The sequence below is a fragment of the Chelonoidis abingdonii genome, chromosome 8 (genome assembly GCF_003597395.2).
Source record: "Chelonoidis abingdonii isolate Lonesome George chromosome 8, CheloAbing_2.0, whole genome shotgun sequence".
Lineage (NCBI taxonomy): Eukaryota > Metazoa > Chordata > Testudines > Testudinidae > Chelonoidis > Chelonoidis abingdonii.
Window position 1 is genome coordinate 88,761,817 of NC_133776.1, and position 17,386 is coordinate 88,779,202.

Here is a 17,386-nt window from a genome sequence, read left to right on the forward strand (position 1 = left end):
GGGCAGGAAGGCAAACCTCAGTGCCAGCATTCACAGAAGCGTGCTCTGTACCACTGAGCACAGGCAGGCTCCCTGAATCCTGCCTGTCGTGCAGCAAAACTGCATCCAGGATAAAGCCGGTTGAAGATTTCCCCTTTTCTAACCTGTTTATTAACAGAAAATTGGTTTTTCAACAAAATTAAAATTTCCACTAGAAGTGTGTTTTCTGCAGAAAATATTGAGCTTTTGTCTATACTCTTCTGGCCAAAATTGGCATTCTTCAGCCTTTTTTTTTGCGGGGGGGGCGGGGGGGAGAACGACAAAAAGTCAACAATTTCCGCAGAAGGCAGAAACACCCTATTTTCCAAACAGCTCTAATCCGTGACACTTGGTGCCTGCAGACTGGGATGTGTGATTTGCCCCCAAGTCAATAAATGCACAGGTAAACCCCATCATTCTCACTAGCAAAAGTGAGCAAACATTCATCGCAGAGTCACAAATGTGTCTTGCTCTGATGAAGTAGCAAGAACTGCAAACACTTCAGCTATCTTGAGGTAGGAGAAAATGATGTTTTCATCAACTAAGCTGCCCTCTTCTAGTGGTACAGTGAGAATCAGGTAGTCATCGCTTTCAACCTTCCTATGGGCCCAAATGTGTGACAATAATACAGAATAAGGGATGCATGACACATACGACAGAAGCTTGAAAGGATGTCAGAGTCATTTCTTTGACATAAACAACATTTTTTCTAATCCCAGTTTGGTAATTCAGCATTTTTGGATGTCAATAATTTACAGTAACATAGTGTGACATCAGTAGAGATGAGGAAGAGGAATGTGAATTTGGATCCAGCATGAAGGAAAATCCTTCATAAAGTTCCTGATTCTGAGGTCCTTGCTCACAAGAGTAGTCCCGGTAAAGCCAGCGGGATCTCTTGCATAAGTAAAGACTTCAAGACTGAATGGGATAACTGAAGGGTGCTGCACTTTCTTGATTTGACCTGCCTGTGCACATCTCGAAATAAGGATTTTAAGTAAATTAACAAAGTTAAATACACTATAAAACATACACTTAATCTGATCCTGAGATTGTCCCCATAATAAACACCAAAGGAGATAAGCTTCCTGAACACATGTCTTGACATTGTTGAAGTGTATTAAGTGACTGTTTTACATAGGCAGAGTTGCTTGCCTAACAGTACTCCTTCCCTCATTCTTACCTGAGTGCCCGACTAAGACTGTGTTTCCTAATTATCTCATTTGCTAGGATGAGACTAACAAAACACTCGGGTGGGGTCAATCACTGTTATCAGGAATTTCATTTGCATTTCTTCTTTTGCAGTTCGGACAAAAACAGTTTTGATATTTTGCCAGGATTTCCAAGACTTGCAGAGTCTTCCTTTTTTTATTTTTCAGCCAGCAAAGAATTGTGTGTCAGCAGCTTCCTGTCAGAGGAGCTGCTGTGTTGTGCTGAAGAAAGTCCTCACACGTGAGAGAAAACATCAGGATCAATTGGACGGAAAAGGTGATGACGTGAACCGCAACAGAAAGAAGAAATTCAATATGATGAACGTCAGTCAGGGTGCTGACTACCACGCATTCCAGTTCCATCAGTGCAAAGACCTATTTGTAGTCTCTAAGAGTGTCACTCAAAGTCAGAGATTATATCTGGGGTGGGAGGGGAATATTCTCCAAAATTCTGTTTGCTTAAGCACTATATATATATTAAAATGTTCTGCTTTTTATTATTTCAGTATTTTAGCCCTTGGTCGAATAGTCACCAACATCTGTATGATACCAGAATCTCTAAGCAGCCTTAGCACCTGCAGTATTTGTAGAATATCAAAAAACAGCCTTAGCAACAAGGAGTTACCTAATACAGGGAGAAGGCAGGGTTAAATAGATAAATGCAACATGTAGTGGCATTTGTTACCATTAAATGTGTGGCTCCCGCGATCAGGCCATAAAACTGTACCATGTAACTTGCTTGCAAGGGGTGGCAAAGAAGACTAACGTGTTACTTTAATAATCTTATAAACCACTCTTCAACATAGTATTTCCAGCTGAACTTGAAGGTTTTTCCTTAAAAATGTCATTCCTCTAGAGACCACCAGGATTTTACACTCTGCCTGCCTTTGAACTCTGCTGTTACAGCTGTTTGGTTAACAATGTTGTTCCAGTGCAAAAAATCAAACCCCAACCCTTCCTTCTTTAAACTTTAGATTGCCTCACATCTGTCCATTCCTGTTTAGTGTTCTGTAGGGCTTGAGTCTTCTGTTCATCTACCTGGACATAGTCTACTCTCTGCTCTTCCGAGAGAAAAGGTTTCTGTGGGACAAATGAAGAAACAATTGTTTTATATTAGAGAGAACATGGATGCTAGTAAAACTGGTTTTGTTTTCTATTCTTCCTTTTCTTCTTTTCCTGGTCATTTCATTTCACCTTGAAGGGACATCAGCTGACAAGAGCATTGCTTTGCAGTCTGCTTTAGATAGAATTATCCATGTGTCACCCTGCCCAGCATAATGAGATATGGAAACACTCTGTATGGGCTTACTCCATCCCAGAGCAAGGATCATTATTCTCTTGCATTTAGTAAGATCCTGCTACACTGACGACCTGTGTGAATTTTAACCATAGGAGGGTTTAAATTAAAGGAGGCCTAGAAAGCATCCAGTCAATCCCCTCAAAGATATATGAGCAAAACTGATGATTGAAATGATGTAAAACGAAAACTCAGCAATCTATCAGGATAGTCTCTACACTTCACAGTAAATTTATTTGCTTTCACTGTATTCCTTCTTTGTCCGTCATTGTCTATTTAAATTGTAAGTTCTTTGGAGCAGCAGAGACCTTATCTTTTGGCTGTGTCTAAAGAATCTAAGACACTTCCGCAATGACATAAATAATATTAATACATATTTTTGCCGTGTTACAAGATCTCCTGTAATGTCTTCCTGTGACCCTGCTGTCAGTCATGCTCACCTCACAGAAAGTTACTGCAGATAGGATTTGTGGGAAAATTGGCAGGAAAGTTTTGTGGGAAACTGTGCCTCTTTTGAGAATGAAAAAAGAGCTTGCAGAATTCCTGCAAGCACCTACAAATTTGCCCATATATTCTTAGTACTATATATTCCAGTGGAGCCATTATGCCTAATGTGATTCCATATCAGCATGATACTGGTACCACTGTAATAACTTTAACTGTGGTTTTATCACATTACCAGTATGTTCACGTTGAGCCTGTTATGAATGCAATCAGCTGGAAGAGGATGACAGATTTCATTCTGTTGAGACTACCCAGAAGTGAGAATCTCTGTCTGTTTGCCTCCACCAGAGAAAGACACCAGGATGTAGAAAAAAGGGTGGTATTTGCATAAATGATTCTTACCTTCTGTACAGGGGATGGGGAAGCAGAATTAAAATCCAATGCTAAGTAATCGAGGTTGGACTTCTTTGACCATGGGAAAGCACCACTGCATGGAGATGTTGCCTGGCTGTGCTCCTGTTGAGGAATGAGAGAAACTTTTAATGAGTAATTCAAAACCCTTAAATCATGATCCTAAAAGGAAAAAGACCAGACTGCTTAGCATTACTCCTAATCCAGCAGTAAGCAAAGAAGGAGAGCTCTGCCCACATCGTTTGTATAGTATGTCAGGGGATGCATTCATCAACTAATTGCAAGATCCTATCAATGTCTAATTACATGACTGTACAAAGAAATTCAGGAACTCTGATTTGGGCTAATTACAGTAATATGGGCAAAATGGGGAGGGGGTGATTTTCATTCACGTTTAGCAAAACATCAGTAAGGATTTTGTTTTGCAAAACCAAAACCTGGGATGGCTTACATCTGGATCCCATTTCATCTAAGTCATTGAAATTCTGGGGGGTAAGAATAAATGGTTCTGGTTCTGATTCATCTCTGTCAATTGCATATCAAAATGGAGAGTCACAGACGATGACAAACATGTTAAAGGTTTTAGCTTTTTGAACAATACAATAGGAGTGTGATTATCACTAGAGCTGAGCTGAGTAGCTATTGTGTAGGTTCAGATCAGCTTCAGGTTTAGTCCGGAGTAAGGAGGTAAGATTTCTGTTTCGAGCAGCCAGCTGTGTAAACTCTTTGTGCAATCATTCCCAAACTGGAAGTGGAAAGCTGGCCCCTTCGAGCTTTGCATTTGGAACCAAATCTGCCACAGCTGGTTCAGACCTAGGAATTCTAGATCAATTCCCACCTGAAAATTCGAAGGGGATTAGGTTCTGGCCTATTTCTAGACATAGCCAAAGAATTAATGAAGAAAAGGAAGCCACAACGTTTTTGTTTTATGTAATGGGAAGTAGGGTTAATGCAACTAAGACTTTAATAGGAGTTCTCTTTCTATACAACATTGTGTGTGTTCCTTTAGGAAGTGCACTGAAGATTGTCTGTCATTTCATAGGAGATTCTGCAGGGGGCCCTTGTAAAAGGTGAAAGGACTTAGTTTTCCTTTGCTTTTAATGAGTTCTCATGTAAATATGCCTGATCCCAGTGATCTCTTGGAACTGCTCAGCAACGGTTTGTGGGGTGAACAGCTGAGATCTGCATAGCAGAAAAAAGGCTTCCCTTATCTCTTTGTAAATCAGAACCAGTGTCTTTAGTTTAAAACCATTTGATTTATTTTTTTTTTAAAGAGGGCAAAGGACAAACCTGCTGAACATTCTTCTTAGAAAATGAGCTTCAGAATTCTCAGGGCATGTGACAGAGCAGAACAGAGCAAAGGATAGCTGTGTGAAAATGAAGATTACCATTTGAATGTAACTTTCTTCCTCTTCTCCGGAAACTGAATTGCCAAATATTCTTGCTGAATTAATACCGTCTCTATCTGGAGAGATAAAGCTCGTTCGATTGCTAGGAAGAAAAACACAGGAGAGGTTAAGGAAGCATCTAACAGATGCTCTGAAAAGAAGCCAAAGTCTGACATGGCCCATATGGCGAATAAACTCAACCTAATTCTGAAGCTTTAATGAAGAGGCTATCCAAAAATGTTTTTTAGCTATAAAGCATGTAACAGTTAAATCAACAACATCTCTGGTGGATTTTCTGGGATTTATCTTGACACTATAAAAGTTTGCCAGCTATGGCAGGACAGAAAGCAGGAGATATCAGAGCAATTCTCTAGCAAGGAACGCAAATGGAGGCAGACATTCATCTGTGTCATATGCGCTGATGGAGCGGTTACATTGTTGTATGGGTACCACCATTTCTGAGATTGAAATGAATTAATCAGCTACTGTAGCTGCCTGCAAAGCAACTTGGCTGGCTTTGAATGCAGTACAAACACATGTTATCTGTGCTTTGGAGCTGTCTGCAACTCAGTTCTTTTAAAAGAAAAATGTAGCTTCTAATCTGGCTGTCAGAAGCAGTCTGTATAATATAATTCAAACCTACTGCAAATCATCGCTAAATTACTGTAGTTTGGCCAATATGGCTAGTTAACCAGAGATTAGCTGTGTACTTCACACAGCATAAACAATTTAATCCAAACAGTTATCCCTTTGGTTTTCACTTTATTTGTTCTGAGCACATTTGGTCATTTAAACTCTTGTTTGAGTTGTTTAATAGAAAAAAACTTGATATTTAGCTTACAATGAATGAACTCGTCAATGCTCCTCTTCCCTGCAGACCTTGTACAGAAGTTGAATGTGTCAGAGTTCATTAACCATAGCACGCTAGCAGGGATGTTCATGAGGCAGCACTGAACTGTGGGATTGCCCAATATGCCAAGTACACAGCACCTCAGGGGTGAGCCAGTGTTTAACTGCTAACCTGGAAGCCTGGGGAAGATTCTGATTGCTGGCACCAGATTACCTGGCCCTGACAGACTGTGTCAGCTTCTCCCAAGAGACCAAGCTCTTCCTCTGAGTACCTGCCACGTTAGCTAAAAAGGCAGTGTTTGACATGCCACTGTTAAAGTGCCAGGCAGTAAAAGGATCCACACAGGAAGGCTTGTGAGAATTCTCTGCTCACCCAGGTATTTTCAAGAGGAAACTGGCAAACCCCTTCCAACTTTCCCCAACAGCTCTGAGAACTTACTGCCACCATTGCCTGTGGTCAGCATGCTTCTTCTCATGTCATTGCTTCGATCCTACCAGCTAAGAATTCCTGGCTGTGACTCCCTTCGGGGCACACTGATACTGTGGCTTTGTCATCATTTGGGGAGAGTGACCTGAGGCATTCCCTCCACCCCACAACTGGTTTGCAGTGACATTAAATGACAAGCAAGAATCGAGTCTCCATTTTGGTATGGCAGCACAGAACGTTAGCCCCAGGTCATCAAGCCAGCCAGGCCTTAAATCAGGTTCGTTTTCCCTTTGCCATCTTAATCTTCAAGAACAAAGATGTCTGTTCTCCTCCGGAAAAATATTAGAAGGCATGAGGGCTAACATTATGGCAGCTGTACCAGAGAACAGATTAGCTCTAGCCTTCTAAAAAGTTACATAAGGAGGTTTCACAAGAGACAATTTAGGCTTTGAGGTAGTGCTAATTTGCAAGAGATCCAAACCACAGAATTTCTCACGGCACAGTCTGAAGGGAGTGTACTGTCTGTCTTTAAAAGGAGCCCTTTTTTTATGGCAGCAAAAGCCTGTAAAATGCTGGAAGGAGTCCCATGGAATTTGCATAGCATGTTTGTTTATAGACTTTGCCAACAAACTATTTCTTGCGGAATGTGATAAGTTATTTATAACTCCATTTCATAATGCTCATGCTTAAGAGGTTTCAATGTCAGGTTTTTCATCCACTTACTAAGGCACAGTCCACATCCTGGTCAAGGTAGCATGTTCCCGGATTGTGGAGAGGTTTCTCAGATCCAGCGGAGGGGGTCGTGCTGCAAATGGGTACAACAGGAATTTTAAAAGCAGGATTTATTAATGTCTCTAACATAAATAAATGGGAGATACCTCCCCCAACTCTGAGGGCACCAGAAGCCTAGTGGTGGCCCCCCATGTGGCCTTGGTGAAAAAACTGCAGAGAGGAACCAGCCAGAAACTCCAGCTGGTAGAGGCAGAAGCAGCCAAAGCAGGAACGTTCAGATGCTCAGAGAACTTTCCACTTTTCTCACTGGATCTACTCTGCCTTGTGCTGAATGGCTGTTTGCTCCAACTCCCTCAGTCTCTTCATCTCAGCTTCACTCCAGACCTGCCCCTCTTACCACTTCTGCCCTGTCATGTTCCCCTCATCTCCCTTCCTTTCCTATTTATCTGGTTGCCTCCTAACTAAACCCTCCATTCCACCCTCCCAAAAGTCCTGGAACTAACATGTAATTTGCTGCCATCACATTGTTCACTTTGCTTGTGCGCTCTACCCCTTCATTGCCTTGCATCTGTGCTGTGTATTTAGACCAGGGGTCAGCAACCTTTCAGAAGTGGTGTGCCAAGTCTTCATTTATTCACTCTGATTTAAGGTTTCACGTGCCAGTAATACATTTTAACATTTTGAGAAGGTCTCTTTCTATAAGTCTATAATATATAACTAAACTATTGTTGTATGTAAAGTAAATAAGGTTTTTAAAATGTTTAAGAAGCTTCATTTAAAATTAAATTAAAATGTAGAGTCCCTGGACCGGTGGCCAGGACCCGGGCAGTGTGAGTGCCACTGAAAATCATCTCGGGTGCCGCCTTCGGCACCCGTGCCATAGGTTGCCGACCCCTGGTTTAGACCGTAAGCTCTTCAGGCAGTGACAGTCTACTCCTGCGTCTGTACAATGCTTCGCACAATGACGCCCTATTTGTGGTTGGCACCTAGGCACTATTGTAACAAACAAGGTTATACAGCCTAGCATTTGTGCAAGATTATACTCAGGAAATCTTGTGGAATAAATGGACCGTTTAAATCTGCCTTGGCGACTAAAGACCTTTGTGGCTCCTAAAACAAGGAGATAAACACGATGAGCAGAAGGAGAACAGACTTTCCAGAATGACTGGGAACACGCCTGAACCCGGGTCAGCAAGTGATGTCTCCACAGGGGAGGGGCTACTTCAGTGTCCATGTCCAGCCAACCCTTGGCCTGTCTTCTGAGACGGTTGCTGCCCTTAGGGGTGCCAAGTGTGATGGTACTTTCTGTGTTGTGAACATCTCTCCACGGGGAAATGGATTGAGGCCTTCAACTCATTTCATCTAGGTCACCAAGCAAGCCAGAGGTAGTAACAAATTTCTATCAATAGCCGCCTGGGCTGCATTTCAACCAGCAACCAGAAGTGAAAGCCATAGCTTTACCTTTCCCCTGAACCATCCTCTCCCATTTCACCAGGTTTCTCCACATTTTCTACATGGTAACAACATCTAGCACTTGTTCTACGACAATGCCGAGTGCCACTCAGTTTGAGATGGAAGAATTCCACACTGGAATTTAGTTTATCCACGGGTGCTAACTCAGGAAGGAGTATAAAACCCTCCAGTCCACTTCAGAACATCACACAAATCCTGTGGTGTTCCAACAAACAGGCAGAACATTCGAGTGTGTGCATATTAAGCAGTTTAATGTAGCTGAGTGAATGAGAAATATCACATATTCTGGATCCCTGTGGCACAGGCTGAGGAAGGCTGTGGGAATAGAAATGAATTTTTCCTCTTCTCTTGTCTACTTAATGGGACAAATCCTGCTCATCCTCTCATGAAAGCAGGCCCATAAGGATACTTGTGTGAGTAAGGCAAGCAGGATTTGGCCCAATACGTAAACAACTTGTAGTCTAAGGAACTTATGCCCCTGAACTCCCCTCTGCTTCTGACAGGGGACGTGAGCTTGCACTTCCTGATCCCAGGTTGAGGGTGTGTGGAAATGGGAAGTGCCACTTCCACGGTATGCTCCTCCCCCTCACCCAGTGGAAGCCCCTCTGTATGGGTTCTCTGTTGGGGTTCCAGCTCCATTTGTGGGAAGAGAGAGCAAGCCTGATTCTCCACTTGCCTCCCCAGCCTTCATGACAAGGGTCATTCCAGGGGCAGCTTAGTTCCTCCAAGGGCCCCCAGGAAGCTAGAAGGTCCATGGGGCTGTGCAGAGACAGAGGGCTTCTGTGAAGATGGATCTTGTCTCCAGGTGGATCCTCCAAATGTGTATGAATCACAGAGAATTTGGAGGTGGCATGGGGCTTGGGGAAAAAATTCTCCCTTTCACCAAACCAGTGGAAGGACATTACTCCTCTCCATCTCCTCAACCCCCGGTGAACTGCGGTCGCGATCCGGGGTTGGGAGTGGGGCTATGGTCGGGGCCAGGTCCAGGGCTGTGGTTGGGGCTGTGGCTGGAGCTGCGGTTGGGCCAGGAGCCAGAAGCTGATGCCAGGGCCAGGAGCAGAGCTGTGGCCAGCCTGTGAGCCAGGAGCTAAGGCCACAGCTGGGGGTGGGGCTGGAGCAGAGCTGGGGACAGAGCGAGTCCTGCTGTGCCCTCCCCAACAGGGGGCATGCTCCACAGTTTGGGGGCCACTAGATTAAAGCATGTCATTCAGCATGCCCCAAATTTAACACAGCCAGTACATAACAGGTTATTGCACTAGGATCTTTCTCCTAGGATCTTCAGCATCCCAGAAGAGTGAATACTACCTTGTTTTTTTTTTAAATTCCATGGCACTTTTAATGAGATAAGAGGTTTGCCCATGTGATCTTGGCCAAAAAAGTCTTCCCCTCAAGGCTATTGGCTACCATCTTCCACCCTAGAGCTGGCTGCATCTATAGTATGTGAAGTGCTTTGTGATGCCCTGGGATGCCAGGTGCCATGACATAGAAGTTAGTGGTCAGTGATAGCAATGTACCTTAGCTTCAAATTGCTTACTAAGTTGGTCTAATGCCTTACATTTCCTACGGGGCTTGAGATCCCGATTCACTGGAGGTGGTTCCAGGTCTGTGGGAAGTTCCGGCAGTGGGCTGGAGAGTTTGTCCTTGGTGACTACAGGAAAGGTAAAGGTCGCTGAGCTTGGGCTCATGGGAGTGTAGCCATCAGGTGAGCAATCTGGTCCTGGGATGGGTGCAGAGGTGCTGGGGTGCATGGGTACATAGCTGTCCTCCGTATTGTCTGATGCTGAAGAGTAGAGTGGGGTGAATCGACATGGCTTCCGAAAGGAGAAGGAAAAGAAAGAGCATTCCAGTCAGCTGAACAACTCTAATACTTAAGGAAGGCTAATCCAGACATTGCTACAAATTAGCCTGAACTAAACCCCATGCTTGAACACCCCCATCTGATTTTTTGGTGTGGCCTATCTCTGGAATGGCAGGAGCCAAAACTACCAAGACAGACATCCATGCCAACTTTGGAAAAGTTCAGATCTGAACTTGGCAGCTGAGGCCCATGATTGCTGGAAACGTGGGCACAAATGAACTGTTGGCATCAGTCGGTTCAAATCTACGGACTTCCAAGGAAGAGCACTTGTCTACAACAGCAGCAAATCTGAGCCACAGGATGAAAGGAGGCTTATAATGTAAGGAGCATTTTCACATGTCAATCATCTAGTGAGTTATTCCGTTGCAAAGGTGAAAGCTCTGAGTGCAGAGACACATGCACTGGGATAGCATTGGGTAGCTGAGGTTTAACCCTGGGGATTCATGTCATGCAGGTTGATGCTGGTTGCGTATCAAGAGGCACTGACTACAAATCAGGTAAGATCAATTTCAAATGTGAGAAAAACATGGCGTCCGTCAAAGACAATGGAGCCTGCATCTGGCCTAGCAGCCTAAAGGCAGCATAGGGCCTTCCTATTTGGGAGGATCCAGATCTGGCTCTCAGGCTCCCCAGACTGGTGAGGCAGAGGCAGCATAATCAGCCCTGGGGGGCAGGGAACACCTGGTGGGAACGTCACTGCCTAATGTGTTTTCACATCAACATTGACCAGCGTCAGCTAATTCTCTGCAGTCAAAAACTGGGTCACCACATTATAGGGGATTTTGAGAGTTAGGACAGTTAACGGGTCCCCAAAAGGAGGTAACCCGCATGACTCCAAAGTGATACAGAAACTTGCAACACATAGGCTCCATTCTCGGTTGTGACCTATCCCCTTAACATGGAAATGGACCCCAGGAAACACCCCTTAGTGCAAGGGCCCCTGTGAAGAGCTGACCTACATGTTCTGCTCTGTCTTCAGGCCTGCAGCATAGGGGATGTCTGATGGGAGAGAAGCAGTATTCTAGGAGCGTGTTAAGAGGGACCCCTAAGGGGCTATGAAAAACCCTAGTACCCTAGTGTGAGGCTTCTCTAACTTACAGCAGGGGCTGGGAAAGCCGTCACACACCCCAGAATACAGGAGGTGCAACTGTGATATAAAGTCACCTGTGCTCTCCTCTTCCATTCCTGTGCTGAGCACAGGAGAGGAGTAACAGAACATCAGGTCACAAGACAATTAACTTTAGTGCTTTAGTCTGTTTTGTGCCAGTGTTTAAATATATGCAAATAGAGTACTTACCAAATTCAAACTAAGCCGCTTATCTCGACTTCTGAGAGAGCTTCCTTCCATGCTGGCTGAAAAAAAAAATCTGCAATGATTAGCAATGTAATAAGCAAAAGGGGAATGGAAGCCGAAGGATATAATTCTGGAGCAAGACATATGGCATTAAAATAATTATGACTTTCTAAAGCTCATGAAATATCTTGTTAGTCTTCCTGGACTGGGAAAACCTGATGAAATACGAGATCAAAAATAACTCTTTATAATTCTATGAGTGGGCTACTTATAATGCTATATTAGTTTTAAGCACATTGAAAACAAGAAACAGTCAGCACATATCTATAAACCTATTCTGAGTTTTCTCTAATCACATTTAGATAAAGAGTAAGATCCTTGTCCATGGGAAAAGAAGTCAGGAGATAGGAGATTTAATTCCTGTTCGGTCAGCAACTTGTATAACCTTTGGACTTTTCTATATCTTAACTTCCCCATCTGTAAAATGAGGACAATTCTACCACAAAGGGGCGCTGGGAAGCTTCATTCATTACTACTTGTTAAGTGCTCTGAGATCCTCAGATCTAAGGCACTAGGGAAGTGCAAATTATTTATAGATGGAATACATGCTAGTATGCACTATGAGAGGAGAAGTATGTGTATAAATCCACCTCTCCAACAAGTGAAAAGGTCTCTGTCACAATGCCTGCTAGTGCAAATTTGGCTTATGATACTTCTAGTGTTTTCTTTTTGGTTCTTAATATGTTTTCTTTTCAAAACAGAGGTAGAAGAGGTTGTAAAATGTATTCAGTGCTGATCAGCTGCTGGACAGAACTTGTGTGATTGTTTCCACTGCATGGTGGACAGAGGTAGTGTACCTGTGGAGCAGTAGTGGGACTCGGTGGCAGATTCTGTTAGCTGGGTAAGATTTTGCTCTAAAGCTATGGCTGTATATTGCCATTTGCTTTTGGGGAGTTTGTTTATAGAAGAAAAAAAGTAACTCAGAGAGTGGGAGGGCAAATGGCTGCCTCTTTCCACTCAAACCTTTATTTTTCTCCCTATGCTTAAACTGTCCATCCTTTTCTCTTTGTAGAAAACATCTGTAAGTAGAGAAATGGGCCATTTCCCTACTGAGATCCTGTAGAGCTTTTCTCTGGAATACCATAAAAAAATTCCACGAGGGTAAATAGTATATAATGGAGTATGACACAATCGGCCTGATGTGGAGTTCTATCCTGTAGTGGGGAATTTTTTTAGTAGTGATAACAATGTAATGGACAATATAAAGATGACAAGATTGAATGAAACTGTGTTATTGGTCCCCAAAATAAACAGCTTTCTAGATAGCTGTTATTAGCTACTTGTACTTTCTCAGTTACACGCAGATTTTGTTCTTGTATGACTGTGTTGATCAGGGGAGCTATTTTTTATCAAAATAGTTATACTGATACAAGTTCTAGTGTGCATACCATTTTACCGCTATAAAAGGGCCTTAGACCAGCATAGATTAGTCCCTTTCCCATGTGGGAATAAACTACACTGGCATAAAGCATCTTTATACTTGCAGAACTGAGTTCACACTAGGGGGTTGTACTGCTTTATCTATACTAGGATAGTTAAAGCAGTACAACTTGTATGTGTAGATAAAGCCTACGAACAGACAACTCACTAGGGGTGTGCTCACCTCACCTTCTCAACTGCTGAGAAGCAGCTGGACCATTTGTATGTCTTTTGCATGTCTCAATTTAGATTCACACTTGTATTTTAAAGTCAGAAATAGTATTTTTATGTCTTATTTTTATACCCCAAAAGTTGGGGTATAAAAATAAGAAGCAATGCTTATTAATTCATTGCTGCCCCCTGTCAGGCTGAGATAACCTTGCAGCACATCCACAGAATACGACATTTGGGCACTTAATCCTCTGAAATGCACTTCAGTGTAAATTAGAACAGAGAGATAGTAACTGTCTCCAGCCAGATTGTGTTTGTGTGTGAGACACACACACACACACACACACACACCCCCATAAGTACCCAGAACATTTCACAGGCAGCGTTCAGTCATAACTGATTATTAAGAATACTATTTCCAGCTATGGGTGTTCCTTCTAAAAGCTTCCAAGAATTCCTTGAACACTGATAAACAGGCTGGGCAAAACTCTCCATGCTTTGGGTTTAATAAGAAGAGCTAAACACCTTGACTCTGCACAATGCACAAGTGACTGTTTAAACTGCAGAATAAAGGAAGCCAATCAATAATGCTGAATACAAATACCTGTTGTTGCCTCCATTTAGAACGTTATGGCTCCTGTACAATACATTTGATAGTTTCCAACTGGACATTTTATCTGCCCATTCTGTTCTAAGACTCTGCAGAATACAACTGTATTTGGGTCACACTGTACCACTTGCTTTTTCGTTTGGTTTTTTTCCTTTTCTTTTTAAACAATGTCTCAAGAAAGGGTCAAATTATCCCACTCTGCTCCAGTGCAGCATAGCATCCCGCTTTATACCCAGTTTTCCAGCTAGGCCTTATTGAGATGCAGGGACATCAGCTGATTCGCTTAATATCACACTGGGCGCCACTGGTTCTTCTGGGATTATGTCCCATCGCCAGCTTCTTCCTGTCTTCCAGTCCCTTGCTTTCTACATGCTAAGAAACATTCTCCTTCCATGGAGTGTACTACCTGCAGCAGCAGAGGTGTTGCACTTAAAGGATCCCTGCATCCGAGGAAGTGGGTATTCACCCATGAAAGCTCATGCTCCAATACGTCTGTTAGTCTATAAGGTGCCACAGGACTCTTTGCCACACTTAAAGGGGCACTTAACTTGAATAAGCCTGAATTTTGACTCATCTAAGGATGAAAAAAATTCCAAGAGCCATGTAAGTGGAAGTAGGCCGTGTGTGTGTGTGTGTGTGTGTGAAATTAACAAACCAAACTCACAACAGCTGTCTGCTGACTGGTACTTACACTGATAATGCCACATACAGGAGCAGGTGCTGTATGTAGCTGAGGGATACCACGTCTGCCTCAATCAATGTTACAATGATACTTAGCCTTTATAAACCACCTGTCAGTGACTGACTGAGCTGCACGGTGGTCCTAGAAGCTGGGAATACTAAGGCACAGAAGGGCCTGACTTTGAAAAGTTCTTGGCTCCTATTTAGGCACCTGAATGCTGTGGCAAGATTTTCGAAAGTTCTTAGCACCTGGGTCTCAAGGGGAGCTGAAATCCTGGCCACTTCATTCAGGGCTCACCCAGGGTGACGCAGGAGGTCACAGAACCAGGAGGAAAACCCGTAAGTCTTGTCTCCCACTCTCTTTGGGCAGCACAACCTGTAACCACTGTCACTTGGACCCCACTTCATGCAGAGCAGGAGCCTGTGCACACTCACAAAGGCATTCTCATGCCTTTAGACACAAGAACCTCTTTAGATGTGATCACACTGTCACGGTACAACAGCTCAGGAGGGGAAAGGAAGAGTTACCTTTCCAGTGCCGCATATTATCCAAACTGGACAAGGAGATTCTTCTCGGCACCAAGGCAATCTGAGCCCCACAGATCCCACCGTGTCCATTCTGAAGAGCCCCGTTGGATAGCTCCTCCCCGCTCCGGTCTGAGAAATAGGTTGGTTTGGGTGGCCGGGGTGGTGGTGTGTTAGACAAAATATCCAGTTCGGTTACACCATAGGGCAGCGCAGTCTGGCTTTTGTCAATCTGAAAGGTTGGTGTTAAAGGAGGCCCTAAGAGTGGAGAGGAGGAGGGGACATCACTGAATGGCCCGCTAACGTCTATGCTTCTGGGAATAATCCCATGATTAGCTGGCTGGCCCCCATCCTGGTGCACGATGCTGTTGCTGGATGACTGTACGTGAAGGGAGGGTTGAGACTGCAAGGCATCAACGAAAACATCATCTGATGAGGTCTGCTCCAGGGATCTGTCAGAATTCGACCAGCTGTCACATCTGGATGGAAGACAAAGACCAAATTTCGTATCTTTATTCTACTATTGCAAGTGAGCTAGTATGTACTCTAGTGAGTTCACACTGTATGAGAGGTACACATACATACCCATTGGTCCACAGTAACACAGCCAACCCAAGGCTTCAACTGCTTCATACAATTTTCTGGGTTTTTAAATTCAAAATCCAGTCTCATCAGATTTAAGTCAGTTCTTCAGACCAGCCTCACGCTTTGGCTTTTCTATCCCACTTTTGAAACTGTACATTGATCATTTAATTTCATTCACCCATTGTAAGCACCCACCCTGGGAGTGCTGTGTGTGTTTGTCTTTACTCATTATTGCAGGAGCCATTTTCCACAAAGGGTCCAATCCATCGAGTGGCAGATTCGGCCCCTTTGTCTCTTTACAAAGGATGTGGGGCAGTGCAGCTGTGCAGAGAGGGGGAACTGGACATAAGGGGACCAAGCAGCAGGCTCTCACGCTGTGTGGTGTAGAAACCTGCTCTGATTGAACTTAGTGTGGGGCAGCATGTTGGGAAACCAGGGCGGAACCAGAAAATCCACTGCTGTGAGGAACCTCCCTTCCACCTTTATCAGGATAGGGGAGATTGCATGAAGCACTTTGTGTAGTCTACGCCAGACATCTTCCTGGCACTTGGGCTGGGGTTCTGGGCTTTGGATGTATGCCTGAAGTCTTAAGTGATATTATGTACATGCTCATCCACGGGACAATGTGCACTTTGGGGGTACAGCTCAGAGTAACCCATGTCATTCACTTTTACTTCCTGTTTACTAAATCCTTGTTTACCAGCCAGTTAACAGTCTATAGCAGCAGCCATGATTCCAACTAGGGTCTGATCCTATTCCCACTGAAGTCAATGGGAGTTTTGACCTTTCTGTCAAAGTGACTGGTAGTATACATGAAAAGGGAAGATGATTCTTGGGTCACGTTGCTACTGGAGTTTCAACCTCAACATCACAGCCAAAGAGGATCTACACACCCAGACTATGGATAAGTGGCCTCCACAACATTACTTCAATAACTCGTGCAGCTCTTCTTGTTGCTCCAACTCAAACCATGGGGGCTTTCAGGACAGCCAGGGAAGTTTGCGACTATGATCCTTGGCTAAGGCTTGTGTCACTTTTCATTGTGTAGTGAATGCTGATGGAAGAATGATGCTACCTGCCCAAAAGTGTACTATGGGCTATATCCTGCCCTCTCCTCCATGGGTACGGAGCCCCTCCCCCCCCGAGAACAGAGGATGTTCCACTTGGAAGATATAGGGGGTAGGATTAGGGGACTCAGCACAGTGCTAGTTCTGCAGGGGCTCCTTGCACCTGAGCACATGGAGAGGTTTGGGAGCAGGCTATGAGCAGCCGATGGAGCCCCAGATACAGGAGTCCGCCAGGCTTTCAACATGTGAAGGGGTAACATGCCAGATACCACCACTACTGCGGCCACTCGGAGGCTTGGGGTAGGAGGCTTTCTCCTCCACAGCCCTCAAGGAGCAGCACAGGCGTTAGTGCTTCCTGCAGGACAGGCGATTGTGTATCTATATTTGACCTATCTATACATAGGAATGATGTCACCCACCACTGAAGAACAACCACTTCCAGGGAGACATGCAGCTACTGTTTAACACCACATAACAACAGTCCTAACTGCTGGGTACTGTATCAACCACAGAGTCAAGTTGGGGGAAGGAATGTTCTAACCCCATCTACAGTGTGTCCTGGACACTGAGGTTAACAGCCTAACTCTGGAAAAGTGCCTGGGCCCTTTAAAAGCCACTGACTGTCAGAACCTCAGTTTTACATCCTGTCTGAGAGATGGCACCTCTGGGAACACCTGGCCCTCTAGCTGCACCCCCTAGGCCTTGCTTCAGTACTGGCTCCCGGGGGGACAGCAAACCCTCAGTACCATTTCCTGAAGCCCAGTGCTCCCTAATGCCATGCTGGGGTATTGGAACCGGAAGAGGCAGAATGAGCTGAGCTTTTCTTGGTTCTTTAAGATTTCATTCAACCATTTAGAGGAGAGGGACAA

The 17,386-nt window shown here is 44.2% G+C and overlaps 1 protein-coding gene across 10 annotated transcripts in view; it reads right to left on the reverse strand.

The window, feature by feature from the left end:
- Positions 1-280: 280 nt before the first annotated feature.
- The window catches only part of GAB3 (GRB2 associated binding protein 3), a 113,039-nt gene continuing 95,933 nt past the window's right edge, over positions 281-17,386 (reverse strand). For 9 of the 10 annotated variants that reach the window (XM_032788217.2, XM_032788218.2, XM_032788220.2 and 6 more), the window contains 7 exons: positions 14,869-15,344; positions 11,403-11,458; positions 9,803-10,058; positions 6,766-6,847; positions 4,767-4,869; positions 3,370-3,483; positions 281-2,306 (listed from right to left, as the gene is read on the reverse strand). In XM_032788217.2, coding sequence (XP_032644108.1) covers positions 2,190-2,306; positions 3,370-3,483; positions 4,767-4,869; positions 6,766-6,847; positions 9,803-10,058; positions 11,403-11,458; positions 14,869-15,344 — 1,204 coding nt within the window. In that variant the 3' untranslated portion in view covers positions 281-2,189. Of the gene's footprint in view, positions 2,307-2,338; positions 3,484-4,766; positions 4,870-6,765; positions 6,848-9,802; positions 10,059-11,402; positions 11,459-14,868; positions 15,345-17,386 lie in introns of those variants that run through there. The other variant, XM_032788221.2, reaches the window with a different exon arrangement.